This window comes from Schistocerca gregaria, chromosome 5, assembly GCF_023897955.1.
Source record: "Schistocerca gregaria isolate iqSchGreg1 chromosome 5, iqSchGreg1.2, whole genome shotgun sequence".
NCBI classification, from domain to species: domain Eukaryota; kingdom Metazoa; phylum Arthropoda; class Insecta; order Orthoptera; family Acrididae; genus Schistocerca; species Schistocerca gregaria.
The window spans coordinates 395,019,084-395,043,074 of NC_064924.1; the positions used below are offsets into that span (position 1 = coordinate 395,019,084).

At 39.0% G+C, this 23,991-nt stretch overlaps 1 protein-coding gene across 4 annotated transcripts in view; it reads left to right on the top strand.

Annotated features, from left to right (window-relative positions):
• Positions 1 to 23,991, top strand: part of LOC126272167 (uncharacterized) — a 167,167-nt gene that overhangs the window by 14,117 nt on the left and 129,059 nt on the right. For all 4 annotated transcript variants that reach the window (XM_049974807.1, XM_049974808.1, XM_049974803.1 and 1 more), the window contains exons 3-4: positions 12,843 to 12,910; positions 21,120 to 21,330. In XM_049974807.1, the coding sequence (XP_049830764.1) occupies positions 12,843 to 12,910; positions 21,120 to 21,330 (279 nt within the window). The remainder of the gene's footprint in view (positions 1 to 12,842; positions 12,911 to 21,119; positions 21,331 to 23,991) is intronic.

A 23,991-nucleotide genomic window follows, 5' to 3' on the forward strand; every position in this document is an offset into this window, starting at 1 on the left:
TATCTCTGGTGCTACTACTATTTTCCCCTTCTCTGTTCTGTTTGAAAATGATGTGTGTGAGGAATGACTCTCTATAAACTTCTGTGTCTGCTCTAATTTCATGGATGTTCTAATCATCATCATTTTGTGAGATATATGTGGGATGAAATAATATTTTGTCCAACTCTTCTTCAAATGTATCCACTTAGAATTTCAGCTGGAACCCTGCACAACATGTATTTTGTAGAGACTGCCAATAGAGCATCTCTGTAATGATCTCACACCAAATAAACAATCCTGTTACAAAACATGCCACTCTTTAGTTTCTCTATCTCTTCTGTTGATCTCACTATGTAAGGGTCCCAGAGATGAGCACTACACAAGTGTCAGTCAAACAATTGGTTTGTAAGCCATTTCTTTTGTGCATCTTGAAGGAAACAGTCTATTGACACTTAGTACGCACGGATTCAGAAAATATCATTCTTGTGAAAAACTGGTTTTTTATTCATGCAAATTAATGAATGCCAGTGACAGGGGATCTCTTATTGATTCACATTTATAAGTTTCCAGAAGACTTTTGACACAGTTCCTGTCAAGTAGTTTCTAATCAGATTGCAGGCGTATCGAGTACTGCCTCAGTTGTGTGATTGAGTTTGTGATTTCCTGTCAGAAAAGTCACAGTTTGTAGTAATTTATGGAAAGTCTTCAAGTAAAACAGAAGTAATTACTGGCATTCCCCAAGGGACTGTTATAGACCCTCTGCTGTTTGTAATCTAAACCAAGAAAGTGTTATAGGCCCTCTGCTGTTCCTAATCTATATAAGGAATTTAGAAGACAATTTGAGCAGCCGTCTTAGATTCTTTGTAGATGATGCTGTAGTTTACTGTCTAGTCTGCTTGTGTCTGTGTATGTGCAGATGGATCTACTTTAAGGTAAGTCTTTTCGCTCCCAGGATTGGAATGACTCCTTACCCTCTCTCTTAAAGCCCACATCCTTTCGTCTTTCCCTCTCCTTCCCTCTTTCCTGAAGAAGCAACCATTGGTTGCGAAAGCTTCAATTTTGTGTGTATATTTGTGTTTGTTTGTGTGTCTATCGACATGCCAGCACTTTTGTTTGGTAAGTCACATCATCTTTGTTTTTAGATATATTTTTTCCACGTGGAATGTTCCCTCTATTATATTCATATCATTAATATGAGTATTAAATTATATTTATATACATTCAGGGTCAGCTGACAATCCCAGCACCACTCACAGTTACTTTCCAGAGCTTTCAAAATTCCACTATAGTCTTCTGCCATTACCATCTTTGTGTAGAAAACAGCGTCATCTGCAAAAAGTGTCATGAAACTTCCAGTGTTATCAGCTAGATCTGTTATATATATTGTAAACAGTAATGGCCCTACATCTCTCCCTTGAAGTACTCCGGTAAATACCTTTTCTTCAGTCAGTTTTGTCCCATTAAGAATAACATATTGATGTCTGTATCATAGAAAGTATCTAGTCTGATATCAATATGCTTGCATAATTATCACTGAATAACAGTGTGGAACTGTTTCTAATGCTGTGAAGAAATCAATTCACGTTCCTTTTTATACAGCAGATTTTCATTTTTCAGAAATGTTGTAATGCATGAACATAGAACACATTCCATAATTTTACAACACACAGACATCAGTGATACTGGCCTATGATTATGAGTTTGATTACTGTTCTTGAAAACAGAAGTGACCTGTACTTTTTTCCAGATGTTGGTATCCTTTGTTCTTCCAGTGACCTATGATAATGTACTGCTACAAGGGGAGCATGTTCTTTGGCATAAAATCTGTAAAATCTCAGAGATATCTCATCTGGTTCAGATGCCTTTCCACTAATAAGTGATTTTAATTGATTTTCTCTTCTATGATGATCATGTATCTTGATATCTGCCATTCTGGTGTCCATGCAGTGTTTGAAAAGAAGACCTATGTTGAGATCTGCCATAGTGAAACAGTTCCTGAATACTGAATTCTCTTTGTCATATTCTAGTTTGGTGCCTTGATGGTCACTGAACACATTAAATAGATACTATTTATGGAATATTCCATTGTCTTGTGGAGTAACATAAAATTATTGATAACCTGAATACAACATATTAATGTTCCACAGTAACATTTATTAGTTCATTATGAACTGGCTTTCAGTTCCTAGATCTGAGTCCTTAACAAACTAATAAATATTATTGTGAAACAGTAATACTTTATATTCAAGTAATTAATAAACAGATGCTTTTGGTCCACTGACTTTACATAAGACCAGAATTTCTTGGGATTTTTTTAAACAGATCAGTAGGCAAAATTTTACTATCAGATTCATTGAACGCTTCTTGCGTTTCTCTCCTTATGTTTATTTTGGCGTAGTTCAGCTTTTATTTGTAGCTAGACTTCTGTTTCACTTAAATCTGTGATGGAGCTGTCCTTGCTTTCATAGTAACTTTCTGAAATATCTGTTGTACCATCCCTTGTGACTTTGTTTGGTACTTATTGGTCCAAGGAATATTGTACAACACTTCTGGTTTTCGTCCAACTTTGCTCCTCCTATCTGTCCTATTTCAAGATGACTACTCAAATACTTCACAGTTTATTTCTTACTGCTCTTGCTAATCAAAAATATTTTCCCATCTTTCTTAACATTCATTGTAACACATGGAGTCAATGATGATTTTGATCACTAAAGATGCCCTTATTTATATTAACCGATTAAAAAAATCTTGGGTCTGGTAGTCAATAGGATGTCTAAGACATTACCATCAGGAATCAATTCTCTGTTTGCTTGAAGTAATTTTCAGGTAAGACATTCAAAAGAATGTATGTGTCTGTCATCAGTCTTAATCACATGATTCTCCCATTCTGTAGCTGGTAAATTAATATTTCCCTCTACTACAATGGCGTGACTGGGGAACTTACTCACTATGTGCTTCAAATTTCCTATGATGCACTGTGCCATTGCAGCTCCTGAGGCAGGTGGTTCATTGAAACATTTTATTACCATATTTGACTCCCCTGTGATATTTACTTTTACACAGATTATTTCACATTCAGGTTCTATTGTAACCACACTAGATATTATCATTCTCTCTGTACCAATAAATGCACAATCACCATTGATGTCTCTAAAACTTGTTGTTTATATAGTATTGTAATCTTATTATATTTGATTTTCTGGCCTACTTTCACACTGACTATATAACTTCTTCATTTAGTTATTGAAATTATATCTGCACTAGAGGCAAATAGTAAAATATAGTCAGAAAATGAAAGCAGTTCAGGTATAACCCATTAACTCACGTCCTTCCTTTGTTTTCTTTGATCAAGAAAATGAAAATTTCTCCTAGGGCTGCTGACAATAACACGCAGGGGGCAAAACTTAAGGATGAAAATAACTTTCACATGATGTTTCACTGCAAATTAACATAGCTTGATGAAACAAAGAATGGACAGCTTCAGTATAGTACATGAAGTAACTGAACGAAATATGCAATGAGACAAACAAAACTGACACTTTTATTCAAAGACAATAATCTATTTATTTATTTATTTAGTCCTTCTAATCCTACATGTATAGAATATATGCAAGGATATTGGACATTGTTAAGTCTTTACAAGATAAAGTACAGTTCGTATTGCATTCCTAAGGACTAGTTCCTTGGAGATGTTGGTCATCAAGGGTGGGAATTCTTTCAGCTGGAGTACAGTAACCAGCTATAATGGGTCATCCAAGATTGTTAGGTTTCTCGATTTTGGGGGGGATGTGGGGTGACATCAGGGTGAGGATGGAGATGGACTTGAAAGTGAACATAAACAACTTCTCCATGAGAAATGTTCTCAAGAATTACTGGTGATTATGATATAGTTCTGGGATGGAATCACTATGGCAGAGCTTGTAGATGGAGGACTTATACAGCTGGCAAGGGCCTTCTGTCACTAGCCACTGTGACTCTTCATGTCAGTGGTGGAGACTTTGTCTGGAGGAAGGGTGATTAGATCAGAATATGTTTTTAGCGTGTGTATGGCTGTCCTTTCTTTTGCTAAAAGTTTACTGTCCTTAGGAATGGACCCAGGGAGGGATGGTGACGTCAAGTTGGAGGTAAGGAATTCATGAAAGATGACAAGGGGTGGCTCTTAATGTGACAGGTCCATGTTACTTTCTCATCTAATGCTACACCTAGATATTTCACTATCCTCTTCACTGGTAGAGTTTCATCGAAGAGCTTTAGATTCCAACTTGTGTTGGGTATGCTTCTTCATAAATGGCACCACAACACTCTTCTTAGGATTAACCCTTAGATCCTGTTTAGTGCACCAGTCTTGCACAGTGTCCAATCCTCCTCCCGCCATATTTCTAACTGTGTCAGTAAATTTGCCAAGTATTACTATGACATGGTCCATGGCAGAAGCATTGTCTGGAATTTAGTTCCTCAATTAATTTGTTCACTACTAAAGGGACAGAACTCCTCCTTGTGGGCAACCTCTAGTGGTATTAATTAGCATCTTTTCATTCATCATTGTAGCCTCTACCTTCCTTCCACTAAGAATGGCCCTGGTCCACCTATATATAGTGGCCCATAGGTCATGCACCTCTGCTGCTCTTACCTTGGAATCGAAGGTCATGTTACTGAAGGCCCCGTCTGTATCCAGGAAGATGCAGAGGACTATTTCTTGGAAATGAAGTACTTTCCCCACCCTCCCAACAAGTTGATGGAGAGTTGTCTCACATGATTTACCTGGTTGATATGTGTGTTGGTTTGAATGTAGAGGGGCCCTAATTAGCCTCCTTCCCCCAACATATACATTAACCAGTTTTTCCAATGTTTTGAGAATGAAGGAGAACACACTGATTGCTCTCATATCCTCGGCCTTGGTGTGATCGTTTCTCCCTGGCTCCAAGCATTGGGAATTATTCCTACTGCTAGCCTAACCCTAAATAACCTGCATAGGACTCTTATGAGATTCTCTCCTGCCTGTTGCAGGAGAGCTGGAAAGATTCCATCTGGGCCAGGTGACTTGAACAGTTGGAATGTTCCCACCATCCATTGAATTTAATGAAGGCCACACACTCCTTGGCCGAATCCCAGTCCTCTCAGTGAGTGTCTGAGAACCATTGTCTCTCCAGGATCACATTCTGGTCTGTGTTGTCCGGCAGAGCATATTGAGGAAAGTGAGTTTTGAGGAGCAATTCCAGCATCTCATGTGCTGTCTTTGTATATTCCCCATCCTCCTTCCTCAATGTACCTCCTGGATTGGTTGGTACTCCAGTGAGGATTCCGTGAAGACTGGCTTGAGCAGACATGCTGTCCACCTCCTCACAGAATGCCTTCTAGGACGCCTCCTTTGCGTCTTGTAAGGTTAAACAGTCTTTGTACCTGTTTTCTTTGCTTTTCCAAGTTATTATTCCACCAAGGCACATGACTATTTGTGCACCTCTTGGTGATTGTGCAGCTGTCCTGATATGAGGTCACTATGGCAGAGGTAACAGCCTCTGCTACTTCTTCAAACTCTACTGGATTCCTTATCGAGGTTCTAATTTCCAATAAGCCTAACTCAAGGTCGCTCCTATATGTCTCCCAGTCTGTTTTCCTGGGAATCCTATAGGTCATGGTCTGTCTGATTCCCATTTCTACCTTGAATTTAATATACATGTGGCCCGATGAGGGTGGCTCTAATGCTACATGCCACTGTTTGACATAGCTGCCCATCATCATGGAACCAAAGGTTATGTCAATTACTTCTTCCTGTCTGCTACTCCTGAATGTAGGTTCATTGCCCCTATTCAGGACCTCCAAGTTGTTAGCTAAAAGTAATTCAAAAAGGTATGTTGGTGTCCTTGCTGCCCCATGCTAGGTTGTGGGCATTGGCGTCACATCCCATCAGCAGTTGGTCACCTTGCCGATGGCAAGCTCGTACCAGTCTCCTCACCTCCAAAAGAGGAAGAGGAGGAGGAGAGCTCTCTTCATAAGAAAGGTATGCTGAGGCCAAAACAATTTCCCTCATGATACCTTCCTCACATTGTTGCATTCTAATGGTCACTAGGTCCCTGGAGCAGAAATTCATCATTTGCATCAAAGAAATTCCATTTCTTACTTAGATCCATGTTCTGGAGTTCCTTAGATTTCTAGCATAAATCAACTCACCTCCAGTGCCACTGAAACCGTTTACACTCTCTTTGTATAAGTAGGGTTCTTGTATCAGGGTCACGTCCACTTCCTGCCTCCCCAAGAAGTGGCTCAGGGCAGCAGAGGCCCTTTACTGTGCTGAAGATTAATCTACAGCACCTCTAGTCTCTGTCTGGCTGCCGTCATTGCCTTTGAGGTCTTTAATAACCCTGAGAGTGACCTGCGAGAACCCTAAAAACAATTTCAGGTCTTGCTCTTGCATTGCCTTCAGGGACTTCTCTCTGACCTCCACCACCAGGGTTCATCCTTCTGGTACGACCTTCTGGTTAATCACTCTCCAGTCTTCTGTTGAGACTTTTGGATTCTGGGCCCCTATTTTCTCGAACAGAGTCTTAGGGGAGACATCCTTAAGAATCTCTGGTACCCATATTGATACCTTTGTGGTCTGTGAGGTGACAGCTACCATTGGATAGCCTTCCTGGATAACTGCCTTCTTAAATTGCAAGACTGCAGTACTATGGGTGTGTTTCCCTATTTCATGCCTCAGCTTTTTCTGGGCTCGCTTATTCATCGAGGAAGGAGTCTTAGATTCCTCCCTTATCCTCTTGTTGCCTGTCTTCTTCATTGTGGGGGTCTGTGTATCCCCTTCAACCTGAGACAGTTTTTTATTAGGGTTCAAGCCCCTTTAATTCCCTCCACTTGTCTTTAGGAAGCCTTTCTTTCCCTTCCCATTTTCTCTGTTCGCAAAGTAGTTTACTCCTCTGGACCACAGTCAAGGCTTTAATCCTGATCTGGTCCAACTTCTCGGTTACAGTACCCACCTCTGGCTCAGGTCTATACCCTGATTCATTAGTGGGAATGCCTTCCATCAATCCTGACGCCAATGTTTGGGTGTCTGAGGTCTCAGTTTTCCCCTCAGTTTGTTTTAATTTATTTTCTTAAGTCGTGTCCATAATGATCCCACAAGATTTGGGGATCTATGCGGTCCACACCATGAATACCTTGCACGGTGTAAGGCTATTTATTCAGAGAGGTCGGCCAGTATCCCTGAGGCTCTGTTTGTGACACTCTTAATCTGATCCATCAGCTGAGGCAGTAGGTGCTCTGCCTTTGGCATATCCCTCAGCTTCCCAGGGATACGCAAGCATCTCCACCCTCAGGACATTGCTTTGCCAAGATAGTGTCCACTGGAGAGGTGTCACAGAATTATTCTACCCCTCCAGAGGCTGGACCATCTGCGAAAGCAGCCAAGTCATATACCAAATCTGCTGCAAACACTGGACAGCTTTTAATGTTGATATGACTACACATCGCCTGTCAATCAGGATGAATGGCCACCACCGAACTGTTGCCAAGAACAAAGTTGACCACCCAGGGACACAACATTTAGCTGAGCATAACATACTCAACCTCAATGGCTGCTTCACTACCTGACCATCAACATTCTTCCCTTCACCACAAGCTTCTCTAAACTATGCAGATGGGAGTTATCCTTGCAACACACCCTTTGCTTCCCCAACCATCCTGGCCTCAATGCCCAGTAGCCTACTGTCTCCATACTGTCCACCCAACAGTTTCCCATTCTTCTGTCATATCACCCCACTCCCATGTCACCATCAGTGTGCTCCACTCTACAAGGCTCTAGCAACTGTGCATCAGGTGCCTAGCATGTGTACCTGCCACCTCTCCCTCCCACATTCCTAGCCAGCAAACTGGCTGCCTCCAAACTACTAGCTACCCATGGCCTTTCCCTCTCCCTGCCTCTTGTCTCTTTCTCCTTCTACTCACCGTGTTATTTTAATTCAAAAAAGGATGAATTCAGAAGCTAGCAAGTTTTGTTTATTTTGTGTATGCCTATCAAAGGACTCAGTGCTTCTGCTTCTTCGTGAGTGGTGGTGTTGTAGTTCAAATGGATTTTGTGAGCGCGGGCGCGCGCACACACACACACACACACACACACACACACACACACACACCTGTACACACACATTATGCCAGTTAGACACACAATGCCAGGATTACAATTTGGCTGGTGAACTGGGGTGAAAGATTCTATTTGGGAGGAGTGGCAAATGAACAGATTGAACATGGACTCTGGAGTTTGTGTGGTGTGGTATGTGGATGACATGTAGGGGTGTATTCGGAGGAGTGGCATTAGAGAGAAGGGGAAACTATTAGGTAAGAGGATGGAAATGGTGGGTTAGCAGAGATTAAAGTCAGGAGGATTAGAGGAACTAAGAATGTGTTGCAACAATAACTCCCAAATGCATAAGAATATCAACACTATAAAGAATTCCAGGCTGGATTGTGAAGAATATAAGGAACTAGAAGTGTGTGCAGTTTGAAAAGTGGTGAAAAAAAAAACAGGAAAGAAGACAAATAAAAAGCACTGAGAAGATTAATGCTGTAGAGAAAAGCAACAAAGGAAATCATCACAGAGTTGTGGGATTGAAGAAAAACGATAGACAAAATCAAACAATGGAAAGTTCAGAAGAGGTGGCGCTGGAGGGAAGGATCCACATGGCACAGGTTGTAAAGCAGCCATTGAACTGAAGCATGTTGTGCTCAGCAGCGTGTTGTCATGTTGTGCCACATAGTCGCCTCTGTTCTTGACCACAGCAGGGGATAACCATTCATTCTGGTGGACAGCAGGTTGGTGCTCATGCTCTCATAAAGTACTGTGCAGAAATTGCAGCAGAGCTGATAACTGATGTGGCTGCTTTCACTGTTGGTCCTGCCTCTGATGGGATAGGATAAGCCTTTGATGGGTCTAGAGTGGGATATGCTGGATGAGTGAACTAAGAAGGACATGCATGAAGGTCTTCCACAGGGATATGGCCCTGTTGCAAGTAGGTGGGTGTGGGAATGGAATAGGGATGGACCAGGATGATGAACAGGTTGGGAGGGCAATGAAGTACCACTTTAGGAGGGGTTGGTAGAATTGTGGGTAGGATGTTCCTCGGTTCCAGACATGATGATAGAAAATCAAAGATCTGGAGAAGTACATGATTCTGTTGGTCCACCCCAGGATGGTATTGCCTGAAGAGGGGAGTTCTCCTTTGCAGATGATTCTTGGAGGAGATGGGAGGATTAGGGGTATTTGAGGTTGTGATGCAGGATAGTGCCTGTCTGTGATGCCTTCCTGAGACCTTCAGCATACTGAGCAAGGGAATTCTCATCACTGCAGATATGCTGTCCACTGGTGGCTGGGCTGTGCAGGAGCACTTTTTTTGTTTTACAAGGGGTAACAGCTGTCAGAATCCAGGTCGTATTAGTGGTTAGCGGGCTAATATGAACAGGATTATGAATCGAGCCATCGGAGAAGTGAAGGTCAACGTTCAGGAGGTGACATCAACTGCCTTCCTCTGAGCCTCTAGCTACATGTCCCCAATCCCTTCTCCTGCTTCCCACCTCTTTCTCCCTCCACTGACACCACCCAACACAATCCCGCACCATAGTCCACCTGCCAAATTGCAATTCCATGGAACCAGCACAATGAAGGTACATAGGAGGGGGGAGCACTTTACTCCTAAAGTATTTACATTCTGCCAGAACTTTCTGTACTATAATTACACTGTCAAGTTCTACTTAGTAATTTTTATAGCTGCTGTCTCATAGTTCTTTTTGGCATTCTTTCGAGTTCAGTTGGGTATGGCAGTAAAATCTAGATTTTCCTTTGTGTAATTTACTACACCATGGTGCTTGTTATTTTTGTATGTCGAATTAATTTAGGTTTACGCCAGGGTTCAGAATTGCATGTTACTGGGATATCATGTAGCTCATGTGTTAGCAGTATATTAGTTTCATCAATCTTATTATGCAGGGATTGTACATTATGGTGATAAACTTTTAGATTAGGCCCATTCACATCTTAGTAGTTTTGTGTCACATTTGCAGCATAGCATACTATTATTTTAAACTCAGTTTCTTTATATTTGCATTTTCTTTCTTGTTCTTGTTTTCTCACCCTTCCATAGTTATTTGTAGACCTGTACTCTTGCTTTGTTGTGGCGCTTTATTAGTGACCTTTTTTACAATCTATCTTTTAATAACTGCCTTGTTACTATATTTTTAGGTTTAAAATTCAGCTTGCCAGGCATGTTGCTGTTTCTTCCATTATGCATGTTTCTGCTCACATAGTAGTCGATTGTTATCAGTTTGTTCCTTTCATTTCAGGATAGTCACTTATTTGTCCATTTGTGTATTTTATTACTGGTACTGTTGTTGGCATTTTTACTTTCATCAGAAGTATGAAAGAGACAAGCCTATTGCAGTTGTGCATCTATCCTTGTCTGTTTAGAGGAACAAAATTCACATTTGTAGTAATATTGGTTTTTTTCTGTCATGAAGTAATACTCAGTCTTTATTTTTCTAGTCTGGCCGTGGGTGTCATGTCTAACAGGTACTGCATGAATTATTATGTTCATGCCAGTTTCAGTATGCATTACAGAGAATCTGTCTTGTTCCTTTGAAACTGTTTCAAGTGTTTATCAGTGTCATTTGAGCCTCCAGTAATTATTGATGTATCATTCACTTAGAAATTCTTAATCAATTTGCCCATATTTTAATAGCTCCTTTTACAGGCGTGCCAGGTTTTATAATACTTTGCATGATGAACTAATTATGTATCATTCCCTTAAGTAGTGTGCAACAATTTCTTCTGTTACTGTTGTTTGCTTATGTTAAAATTAGGAAATACTGAATCAGTACAATGAAGTGTATGTTGGAAATAGTAATTAAACTTTAGACTCTGGCATTCATTATAAAAACTGAGTGATCTGAGTGATATTGTCATTATCCAATAAAGTAGTAATGAGGCAATGTATGATAGAAGCATTCACTGATGAGTATAGAACTACATAATGAGCAAACTCAGGAATAGTAATTTTCATAAAAATAGCCAGCGTATTTTATGAAAAACAATATCTGTAGAAATGAATTTGCAGACAAGCTGAACAAAGATGGACGAGAGGAAGTTAGCTATAGTTATGCTCTAAAACTTTCAAATGTTATGAAAATCAATTCCTGAAGAAAGAGAAAGAATGACTGCAGACTACAACAGTAATCATTACAAAAGAATATTTTCTAACAGTGTACCAATGACTGGTGATTAAATTACCTCTCTCTCCTAACTTCACAGCATTGAGATATAAAAAACTGAAGGCTTATTATTATCAATTCAGAATAACCAATGACGTCATGTACACATCCACTGGAGGCAATCAACTGCAAACAGCCAGTACTAGAATTTATGAACTTTGACAGGAAGTGAAGCAAGCTACTGAAAGATGTAATAATTAATGGAATAATTTGGCCAGCTATCAAAAGTGAACTGATGCAATTCTTTTAAAATGTCTTCTATGAACCCTGTATTCAACAGAATTTCCAAAGTTATGAATTTCAGTCACCATCTACAAAACAAATTGTGAACTAATTTTAGGAGAGTAACCACAAAAACTTGTAATATTCCAAATAAAGCAATGGGAACAGTCTTCGTCAGGGTTACAGCTATCTCACATTGTGTCCTGAAATGATAAATATACTACTCACTGTCCTCGCAACATCTCTCACACAGATATTCCAACAATCTATGCAATATTCTTGTCCATCCCCACTCCACCCCTATCTTCAGCTCCTTGCCTCATGGCTCATATACCTGCAACCGATCTTGATGCGAGACATGCCCCATACATCCTTCCACTACCTTCTACTTCAGTTCTGTCATAGTTTCAGCCATTTGATCTACAAACTTGACTGCAACCACTGAGCTGCAGTTTATATGGACATAACAACTAACAGACTGTCTGTCCACTTGCTAAACAATGACTAGCAGACAGGTGGACCACTTAGTTGCTGAACATGCCACCCAACATGATGTGCTTCTCTCTAATGCTTCATTGCCTCAACAACATAGATTCTTCCCGCTGACACCAGCTTTTCTGAATTGTACATGTGAGAATTCTCCTTACAACATATCCTTCATCCCCATAATCCCGCTGGCCTCAACTTTCGCTAGGCCCTGTCCTCCACCTCCCTCTCTTCGTCTCTACTCCCACTCCAGTATTAAACATGCCTTCTGTCCTACCAGTGCACCTACATAGTCCTTTCCCCTTCTCTACTTCTCTGCCTCTCCCTTGAGCTTCGGACTATTCACAGGCAAGTGAAAAATGTACGACTATGTTACCTGGGAAGAACAGTTGTATCTCCCTCATATGCTAGCCATACTACACACTATTTTCTGTGGCTTTTTGCTTGTACAGAACATTGTTAAAAGAATAATTTCTATTATTACTTGCTCTTACTAAACGATATTTTAACAGGTATTATGAGTAATGAGAAGTAAAGTAATATACTTCCGCCAGTCAGGTGGCATGGAAAATATAACATGATCCTCACATTTACTAAAAATCTGGCTTTCACAACTAGAGATCCATCTCTGAAGGTAGGAGAAAAATGATAGAATAAAGTTAATGAGGTGAAAAAGAAAGAAATTGAACCAGTTAGATCAGGAAAGAGAAATATTAAGTGAGAAAAAGCTGGTGTTTCTCAGTACTCTCATATGTTCAGTTTTAGTTATGAATCATCATACACCCTTGTAACTATGTTGTACAGTTTGCAAATATATAAGGTTGAAGCTTTTGAAAATAAGACCATACAAATTTAATTTCTCTTGATCTGCAGCAACACTCAGTATCTTTCATCTTACTTTTCAGGTACTTGAGAAGTTGTTGGCATTCCAGAAGAAGAAAAAGCCAAAAAATCCCTTTACACAAATTCCAAGGTTAGTTTCGAGACAAATGATTTTTAGTGAACAGGAGTGAACATGGTCAAGGAAAACCATCCATTGACTGTGTTTCATATGTATCATCAGGAATGAGGATGTTGGGGTGTGTGAAATGAGCCAAAATATAAAGGCTGTTCAGAAAGTAAGTTACAATTGATCCCAAAATGAAAACCACTGTGAAAATCATTTGAAGCTTTGCACAGATTTGTTGGGCAGTGTCTCTGGTATCCCCATCGATCATGTGACGTTGTTTTTTTTTTCAGTTCTGAGTGCACAGTAAGCTCATAAAAATGATTAGAAAATAGTGTCTCCTGACAAGTACAAGGGCCTGATGGGAAATTCCACCTGAAGCTATACAGCCCACATAAAATAACTGTAATGCATTTCCTTCTTCAAGACAATTATCTACTATATGAATCCATGGTGTCTGTTCTTTCAGGCACATTCATCTAATTGATTCACCTAGATGGACATTGTATCCACCTTCTTCAGAGCAGATGCGCAAGTATGTCCAACCTCCTGCAGGAATCTCACAATAGTGAGCAAGGAGGAAATAGGCAGGGACTGCAGGTAGGTGGGAGTGTGGGTTGGCCATGAGGGAAGTGTTTTATCACCCACAATATAGCCCATAATTGGCTCCCCCTGAGTTTCATCTCTGCTAACATGAACCAGCAGTTCAAGACAACATCTTGGCGCAGTAAACACATTGGAGACCAGCATAGAGACCTGACAGAAAGCACTGATGCCTGCCATGTATGACGAGTGTATTGCAATGTTGGTATTACACTGCAACAAATGTCTAAGTTGGAGTTGCAACTATGTAGATAAGCAGCTGGAAGTTGTAGCTAACTGTTGCAAATAGAATACTTTTGATTTTCACGTGGTTTCCATTTTGTGGCAATCGGACCCTTACTTTCCAAATACCTCTTGTATAAATTAATTTAAAAAAATTGGGTGTGAGAAAGTATTCCTCTATCCTGTATTAACAGTTAACTATGACTAAACTGCTATGTACTATTTCTACTTATGCAAGGAAAAAAAAGGGATACAACAGAATTAGCAGGGACCTATTTCTGTTTTGAGAGTCACTGTGGTAACAAAATTTGTGTTTATTGATACAATCCTGAAGTCAAGTGGCAAATACAAATAATAAAGGACATGTGATCTGTTTCTTTGAAAAATGGTGGAATTATTCACTAAATAATTCCTCTGGAAAATATTGGTGCAATGTTTCATCTTATCTAAGGTGGCTGATGAGTTCATGAAGAGAAATCATATCACTACCTCCCTTCTTAGTAGACCATACAATGCTTTCTATGACTGGAGTTTCCCAAAAGAAAGTTATGACTGCTCATGTCCAGCATAACATCCAAATGGTTGTGTGCAACTAATTTTTGCACTTTAAAAGGAAACCCCAGTTCATTTACCAAACTCTTTTCAACGTTTTATCTGTTTCTTAGGCACAATTTACACATCTCTGGACTTTGATTTTCGATAATGAACCTTTTCCAGTATATATTCATCAAAACTGAATTTTTTGTATCTAATGTTCCTTAGAACCTTTGGTTCTGAAAGCCTGACGTTTCAGATCACCTCTCAATGTGTGAAGGTACTGGCCCATTTATATTGCTGCTGTTCCTTGGTAACACTGACATTTCACTGTCTCATTCTCTAAAAATGGTTTAAACTGATTTAAACTTCAGATTCCTTCACATTTAGGAGTCAAAACACATATTGATGATGATCAACTTATTCTATCAACTGTTTTTGTAGTTCACATGAAGCAGTTTATCAACTACACTTGATGAACTCTAAACCATGCTAATTCCTTAGTACACATTTCCTTGGATAGTCATAACTTGCGTCTATACAATTGACAAATCTTCACAAAAACTTATCAAAATAAATAGTTCGCAGTGTGAGTCACATTGATTTGAAGAAGATATGTGGATGGCTACAGCTGGACTATTCAAATAAGTTCATAAAATATTTACACTGACTGACTGTAACATTCAATATTATGAGAAGGAAAGTAGCTATTCACCATATAGTGGAGATGCTGAGTTGCAGATAGGCACAAAAAAAAGACTCTCACAATTATAGGTTTTGGCCATTAAGGCCTTTGTCAACAGTAGACCTACAAATATGCACATGCACACACGCTCACACAAATGCAACTCTCATACATGACTACAGTCTTAGGCAACCAAAACTGAGTGTGGTTTCGGTTACCTGAGACTTCAGTTGTGTGTGTGAGCCGTGTTTGCATGAATGTGCATGCATATATATGTCTATTGTTGACGAAGGCCATAATGGACAAAAGATATAATTGTGAGAGTCTTTTTGTTGTGCCTACCTGCAACTCCCTCCTCTCATGAACCATGGACCTTGCCGTTGGTGGGGAGGCTTGCGTGCCTCAGCGATACAGATAGCCGTACCGTAGGTGCAGCCACAACGGAGGGGTATCTGTTGAGAGGCCAGACAAACGTGTGGTTCCTGAAGAGGGGCAGCAGCCTTTTCAGTAGTTGCAAGGGCAACAGTCTGGATGATTGACTGTTCTGGCCTTGTAACAATAACCAAAACGGCCTTGCTGTGCTGGTACTGCGAACGGCTGAAAGCAAGGGGTAACTACGGCCGTAATTTTTCCCGAGGGCATGCAGCTTTACTGTTTGATTAAATGATGATGGCGTCCTCTTGGGTAAAATATTCCGGAGGTGAAATAGTCCCCCATTCGGATCTCCGGGCGGAGACTACTCAAGAGGATGCCGTTATCAGCAGAAATAAAACTAGCGTTCTATGGATCGGAGCGTTGAATGTCAGATCCCTTAATCGGGCAGGTAGGTTAGAAAATTTAAAAAGGGAAATGGATAGGTTAAAGTTAGATATAGTGGGAATTAGTGAGGTTCGGTGGCAGGAGGAACAAGACTTCTGGTCAGGTGACTACAGGGTTATAAACACAAAATCAAATAGGGGTAATGCAGGAGTAGGTTTAACAATGAATAGGGAAATAGGAATGCAGGTAAGCTACTACAAACAGCGTAGTGAACGCATTATTGTGGCCAAGATAGATACGAAGCCCACACCTACTACAGTAGTACAAGTTTATATGCCAACTAGCTCTGCAGGTGACGAAGAAATTAAAGAAATGTGTGATGAAATAAAAGAAATTATTCAGATAGTAAAGGGTGATGAAAATTTAATAGTCATGGGTGACTGGAATTCGGCAGTAGGAAAAGGGAGAGAAGGAAACATAGTAGATGAATATGGATTGGGGCTATGAAATGAAAGAGGAACCCGCCTGGTAGAATTTTGCACAGAGCACAACTTAATCATAGCTAATACTTGGTTTAAGAATCATGAAAGAAGGTTGTATACATGGCAGAACCCTGGAGATACTAAAAGGTATCAGATAGATTATATAATGGTAAGCCAGAGATTTAGGAACTAGGTTTTAAATTGTAAGACATTTCCAGGGGCAGATGTGGACTCTGACCACAATCTATTGGTTATGACCTGTAGATTAAAACTGAAGAAACTTCAAAAAGGAGGGAACTTAAGGAGATATGACCTGGATAAACTGAAAGAAACAGAGGTTGTACAGAGTTTCAGGGAGAGCGTAAGGGAACAGTTAACAGGAATGGGGGAAACAAATACAGTAGAAGAAGAACGGGTAGCTTTGAGGGATGAAGTAGTGAAGGCAGCAGATAATCAAGTAGGTAAAAAGACGAGGGCTAGTAGAAATCCTCGGGTAACAGAAGAAATATTGAATTTAATTGATGAAAGGAGAAAATATAAAAATGCAGTAAATGAAGCAGGCAAAAAGGAATACAAACATCTCAAAAATGAGATCGACAGGAAGTGCAAAATGGCTAAGCAGGGATGGCTAGAGGACAAATGTAAGGATGTAGAGGCTTATCTCACTAGGGATAAGTGAGATACTGCCTACAGGAAAATTAAAGAGACCTTTGGAGATAAGAGAACCACTTGTATGAACATCAAGAGCTCAGATGGAAACCCAGTTCTAAGCAAAGAAGGGAAAGCAGAAAGGTGGAAGGAGAATATAGAGGGTCTATACAAGGGCGATGTACTTAAGGACAATATTATGGAAATGGAAGAGGATGTGGATGAAGATGAAATGAGAGACACGATAGTGCGTGAAGAGTTTGAAAGAGCACTGAAAGACCTGAGTCGAAACAAGGCCCCCGGAGTAGACAACATTCCATTGGAACTACTGACGGCCATGGCAGAGCCAGTCCTGACAAAACTCTACCATCGGGTGAACAAGATGTATGAAACAGGCGAAATACCCGCAGACTTCAAGAAGAATATAATAATTCCAGTCCCAAAGAAAGCAGGTGTTGACAGATGTGAAAATTACCGAACAATCAGTTTAATAAGCCACAGCTGCAAAATACTAACATGAATTCTTTACAGACGAATGGAAAAACTAGTAGAAGCCGACCTCGGGGAAGATCAGTTTGGATTCCGTAGAAATGTTGGAACACGTCAGGCAATACTGACCTTACGACTTATCTTAGAAGAAAGATTAAGGAAAGGCGAACCTACGTTTCTAGCATTCTTAGAGTTAGAGAAAGCTTTTGACAATGTTGACTGGAATACTCTCTTTCAAATTCTAAAGGTGGCAGGGGTAAAATACAGGGAGCAAAAGGCTATTTACAATTTGTACAGAAACCAGATGGCAGTTATAAGAGTCGAGGGACATGAAAGGGAAGCAGTTGTTGGAAAGGGAGTAAGACAGGGTTGTAGCCTCTCCCCAATGTTATTCAATCTGTATATTGAGCAAGCAGTAAAGGAAACAAAAGAAAAATTCGGGGTGAGTATTATAATCCATGGAGAAGAAATAAAAACTTTGAGGTTCGCCGATGACATTGTAATTCTGTCAGAGGCAACAAAGGACTTGGAAGAGCAGTTGAATGGAATGGACAGTGTCTTAAAAGGAGGATATAAGATGTACATCAACAAAAGCAAAACGAGGATAATGGAAGGTAGTCAAATTAAGTCGGGTGCTGCTGAGGGAATTAGATTAGGAAGTGATACACTTAAAGTAGTTTAGGAGTTTTGCTATTTGGGGAGCAAAATAACTGATGATGGTCAAAGTAGAGAGGATATAAAATGTAGACTGGTAATGGTAAGGAAAGCGTTTCAGAAGAAGAGAAATTTGTTAACATCGAGTATAGATTTAAGTGTCAGGAAGTCATTTCTGAAAGTATTTGTATGGAGTGTAGCCATGTATGGAAGTGAAACATGGACAATAAATAGTTTGGACAAGAAGAGAATAGAAGCTTTTGAAATGTGGTGCTACAGAAGAATGCTGAAGATTAAATGGGTAGATCACATAACTAATGAGGAAGTATTGAATATGATTTGGGAGAAGAGAAGTTTGTGGCACAACTTGACCAGAAGAAGGGATCGGTTGGTAGGACATGTTCTGAGGCATCAAGGGATCACCAATTTAGTATTGGAGGGCAGTGTGGAGGGTAAAAATCATAGAGGGAGACCAAGAGATGAATACACTAAGCAGATTCAGAAGGATGTAGGTTGCAGTAGGTACTGGGAGATGAAGAAGCTTGCACAAGATAGAGTAGCATGGAGAGCTGCATCAAACCAGTCTCAGGACTGAAGACCACAACAACATCTGCAACTCATCATCTCCGCTATTGGTGAGTAGCTACTTTCCTTCTCATAATATTGAATGTTACAGTCAGTCAGTGTAAATATTTTATGAAATTATTTGAGTAGTCGAGCTGTAGTCATCCACACAACTTCTTCATGTCAATGTGACTCACACTGCGAACTATTTATTGTTATCAGTTTTTATGAAGATTTGTCATTTTTCCATCCTGGATTTTCTGCTGTTTGACTGTAACATTCAGATCTACACATATTAGTAACTCTGACATCAAAATCATATGAAACCAAAACATGAATTTTTACACTGAGATATTAACATGAAAATAGATAATTATGGATTATCTCATGGAGATGTTGCTAAAACTACAGTATTACTAGGCATTGACTCTGGCATAGAGATCTTAACCATATAGCTAGTAATTTCCAATTTCTGGACCTATTTTCTAGTTGCTATACTTTGTAGACAAGTGTTTGAATATTTAGTGCAGTCTGTAAATACAAATTGCTTTATAAGGAGCACAGTCTTGAAATTAATGGCAGTGACATTACAGGGAACCAAGTAACAATTAGTTTATCTGTGTGATAGATAATTGAAATATTAATGAAGTTATGTGCATTCCTTCACTCATACTATTGTGGATATTTACTGAGCTTTGTGGGTGTTTTACAGGTTTGTAATTTTCCTGATTTGCTTAATTTCTTAATTAACATGTTATTCTGATAACCAAAGATATCTTCTAGTTCAGAAAAATGATTTAGGAAAATCATGACATTAATTCCCAGAATTAAACATGCTAAAATGTGCACATAACAAGAGTACTTTGTGTATAATGGAAACTTTAATTATGAATAACTTTGTATTGTATTTACTCAAATGAAGGAAACTGTGGCTTTCAAATAAGATATGTCACTCAGCAAATAAATAAAAAAAATCCACCCATGATATATTTCCAAGCACATTGTTTCTGAACATAACAAACTACAGATTTCTGTTACAAAAAGACATTGCTGAAAAACGAATTATTCATTGGCATTAGCAGAACTCCAATAAACTAATGAATAATTAATTATACTGAAATTTCATCTAGCTATGAATTTTGATACTTTATAGGATATATGGTAAATGTACTACCAGTATAATACAGAAAAGAAAAAAGTTACCTAAGGAAAAGAATTATATCAAATGGTGTTATTCCTTACTGCTATGTTACAAATGCAAGTATGACTGTAACTTTGAAAGCATATTTTACAGATGTATCATTATCTTTAGTGGAAGCTTTGTCATCTAAAGAACTGCCAGAGTTGTACTTTCAAATTACACGTAGTATCTTAAAACCTAATAAAATATTATAGGAAAACAAATTTTAAAATTTATTTTTCTGTTGTAATACACACTCATGAGCAGTTAAAGTAAACAAACCTATCTATTAGTGTTAACTGTTAACCCTCTCATCCACATGACATTGGTGAGACACTATGGCATGAACTCCACAAGAGAGGGAAATCCATCTTAATATATGCCCACTTCAACTGCTATCCACAAATCAAGAGCATTGAGATGCAATGAAGCTGGAGCCGAGACAAACATCTTTCACTCATGTCACAGATGTGCTTGATAAGAGTGATGTCAGGCAACCTGGAGGAGGGAGCACACAAGCATCCTCATGTTTTTCAAGTGTTCCTCTAACCATTCTGACACAGAGGATGAGAAATGGAATGGTGCATTGTCTGTATGAAGTTAAAAATGCTGTAGCTGTACAAATGGATGCACATAATACAGCAGTACATTCCGGTATTATTTGCTACTGAGACATGGTGGCAGTTGTATAAGAGGCCCCATTTCATCTTGTAGTAAACATGTCCCACAGGAGAATACCTCCATTTGCTTGAATGGTGCCCTGTTGGCAAGGTAAGGCTTCCTGTCACATTGTTTTTAACATTCATATACTCTGCTGTTAGCTCGTATCATGGATCATGAGTCAGAGCACCCTTTTCACAGTCTTCAAGCACTCAGAGTCTGTATTCCGCGGTTCATGCTAACCACTGAGCTCTGTGATGTGCACATTTTCACACTAAGGTACACTTTGTGTTGTCCAGCAGTGAATCAGCAAATCATATGCTCCTCTGTGGCATGTCTATGTATGGGTATATTGCTTGACATTCAATGGCCATCCACTGTCAACAACACATTATTGCTCATGAGAGCTGACTCAGGCAGCAGCAATTTTTTGCAAATTACGACACACTCTCGAAAAGATTTCACATAAATAGTGCAGTGTCTGCATTATGTTAGATGTGGAGAGATAATCGTGAACTAAGTTACTTAGTTACAACTTACTGGCTATGATCATATGCACTCTCTATCATGGGTCCTTCTCATACTGCATTTGATTGTTTCACTAAAATTCCAGTTGCATGATACCTTGAACTATTCTATTTGTCTGGTGGTAGGCGTGCTCTCCAAAACATCAGTTAAATCTGATTCAATTGCTCATTTGTTTAATGCCTTAAAATTACTTTCTGACTTCTCTGATACCATATTCCATTTTCACAGATGCTTTAAAGCATTTACAGATGGTGACCATGACTTCATTATTTTGGAAGACTTGAGTGTGCTTGGTTTCCAGGCAGCCACAGGACAACAAACATATAACTTTGCACATTGTGCAGAAGTTCTAAAATGCATAGCTAGGTTCCACGGTCTCTCATTTGCTATGAAAGACCAGGAACCGGAAGAATTCAGAGCTGCTGCAGGCAATTTGCAGGTAACATATACCTTAGAACACTACAATCGTACATCTGAATTAATACATAAAGAGGACAGACAACACTCATCAAATGGAGGTTGCACTGAGTAGAGGACACTCTAAAATAAAATGACTGAAAAACTTATTAGCTTATAAACAAAGAATGTCATCAGAACTAAACACACACACACACACACACACACACACACACCTTTCAATGAACCACTTCACTGAGTGTGGTCAGGAAGCTGTGTCAGGAGACACTACTGGTAGTAGCAACTACACATCAGCATTGTTATATTCCTTTTGACATAAGTTCCAAATTATAGGTTTTCCAGTGGAAGATGGAAGTTTTGATTAAAGTAAAAAAAAGCTAAGTTGCACTTTATAAAATTAGTACTGAGGCAAATGATAAAAAGGAAATGGGTATTCACTATTTCTTTATGTTGCTTAGACTCAGCACATTTACAAGATTTCTTTTCTTATAAAAATCAGATACACATTGCACTTCATACAGAGATTGTACAATGTAAATTTTGTTACCTTTATAAATATACATCAAGTACAACTTTGAAAGCTTGTAGAATTATTATTAATCACACAATTTTTCTTTTGTCTTCATAGTAACCCATATTCTTACGCACCAGATAGTTATTTTTAGCTGAGTCTGTTCCAGAAGTTAAAGAGTTAGTATAACTGTTATGTGCTTGTTTCAAGTCTACAGGTGTCTCAAGCAGATAGGTATATCCTTTGATGGTTTGCCCGGCAAACACATCTCAGTTGCATGTTGTTTTCAGTGTAATTTTATTATCACCCATCTTCTTGAGAATGGATGCTGAAAAAGACAAATGAAACAACATTGTAGCTAAAGAAGGCCACTCTCCAAATTCTGGTGATGTTAAGGGGCATTCAATAAGTATTGCAACTCTTTTGTTTCTTGACCAGTTTTTGTTGAAAAAATGTGGAATCTGTTGTGGAACATTGTGGAATATTCCTGCTTTATTCCCTATTGTTTCACATATTTCCAATAGGTGGCATTGCTGTATGTATCCTTCAAATTGCCATCTATAGTAGACATGCATCCTTAGCAGAGAGGTGACATTTAGTTTCTTTTGGCAGAAAACCAGAGCATTGCAAATAACAATAGGCACTTGCAGAATGTCCATGAAAACCTGGTGGTGAACGAGAGCATGATGAGTTGTTGGACGAGACATCTGTCATAGTTACAACGAAGTCACACAAACCTGTTCGATCTCCCACACGTCAGCCAGCCACATGCAGCTTGTGACTCCTGGAATCTTGGAATTTGAGGTGCAAAACACCAATCCATCAAGTGGCACCACACTATCTCTCATCGGAAGAACAAGTTCAAAGCAGCACTCTCAGCTGCTAAAGTCATGGCGATGGTCTTCTGGGACCCTGAAAGGATACAATGGGAATCATACAGCCGATCAGTTGGATGCCAAAATTTTATCCAAACCTTTAACTACAGATATAAACCTGTCTTCCTCAGAAGTACCACAAGTAGTAACACCTGAAAATAGAATAGATTACAACCAGTACATGGAAGTGCACCAAAAAGAATCATCAAAAATTATGTACAGTGGAAATGTGAGATAAATGTATATGTGGCACATTATGCGGAAAGAGAAATGAAGCTGTAAGGCATAGTCAACAGTAAAATGATCTGTGTAAAATGTAAGGCAGATGCACATCATCATACACACAAATCGACAACTATATGTTTCGCATAAGTGGAGTCATGAACATAACTGCTTCCTTTATCCAATAAATTTTATTTGAGTCTAACTTTGACTGATATTCTTGTCTGCCCTGTATAGAAACAGGGACAATCATTATGCCTTATTTTATAGAGGCCAAATGAGAACATGGTGTATCATTATACTTTAAGGCATGAATTAAATTTTTTCCAAGACTGCTGTTAATTGAAAAGGTAACTTAACAGCCATATTTCTTAGCAAGAAGGCAGCTTAGGTTATATGAAATAATTCCTATAAGTGGCATGGAAAGGAAATTCCCTTCCTCTTTACATTCATTTTCCAGTTTTTGATCTCCTAGAGTGGAACATTTTTTAGTGGTTTTACTGTCCAAAATTGGTTCTACTAATGATGATTCATAGCCATTATTAGTGGCTAGTTTTAAGCAAATTTATCTCTTCCCAAAAATTTTCTCAGTGTAACTGAGTAACCAAAGCATGATGGATATTAGAATGGATAAAGGCTAACTTGTGTGCTTTTCGTGAGCCAAATGAACTGGAATAATGTTACCTGGAAAATGTTTGGGAAGAGTTAAATTTCATTAAAACTATAGTCAGTAATAAAGGCTACAAACCATCATTAGTAGCCCAAATTTTGGATCGTAAAAACACTAAAAATTTGTTATATTCTAGGAGATTACAAACTGGAAAAAGAAGGTAAAGAGAACGTGAATTTATTTTCCATGCCTTTTCTAGGAAATATTATGTATAAGATAAGCTGCCATCTTAGTAATAAATATGGCTGTAAAGTTTTGTTTTCAACTAATAATGGTCTGGGAAAAAATTTAAATCATTTCTTAAAGCATAATGATAAACCCTTCCCACATACTGCCATCAATAAAATAAGGTCTAATGATTGTCCCTATTTCTACACAGGGCAGACAGGAAGATCAGTCGCAATT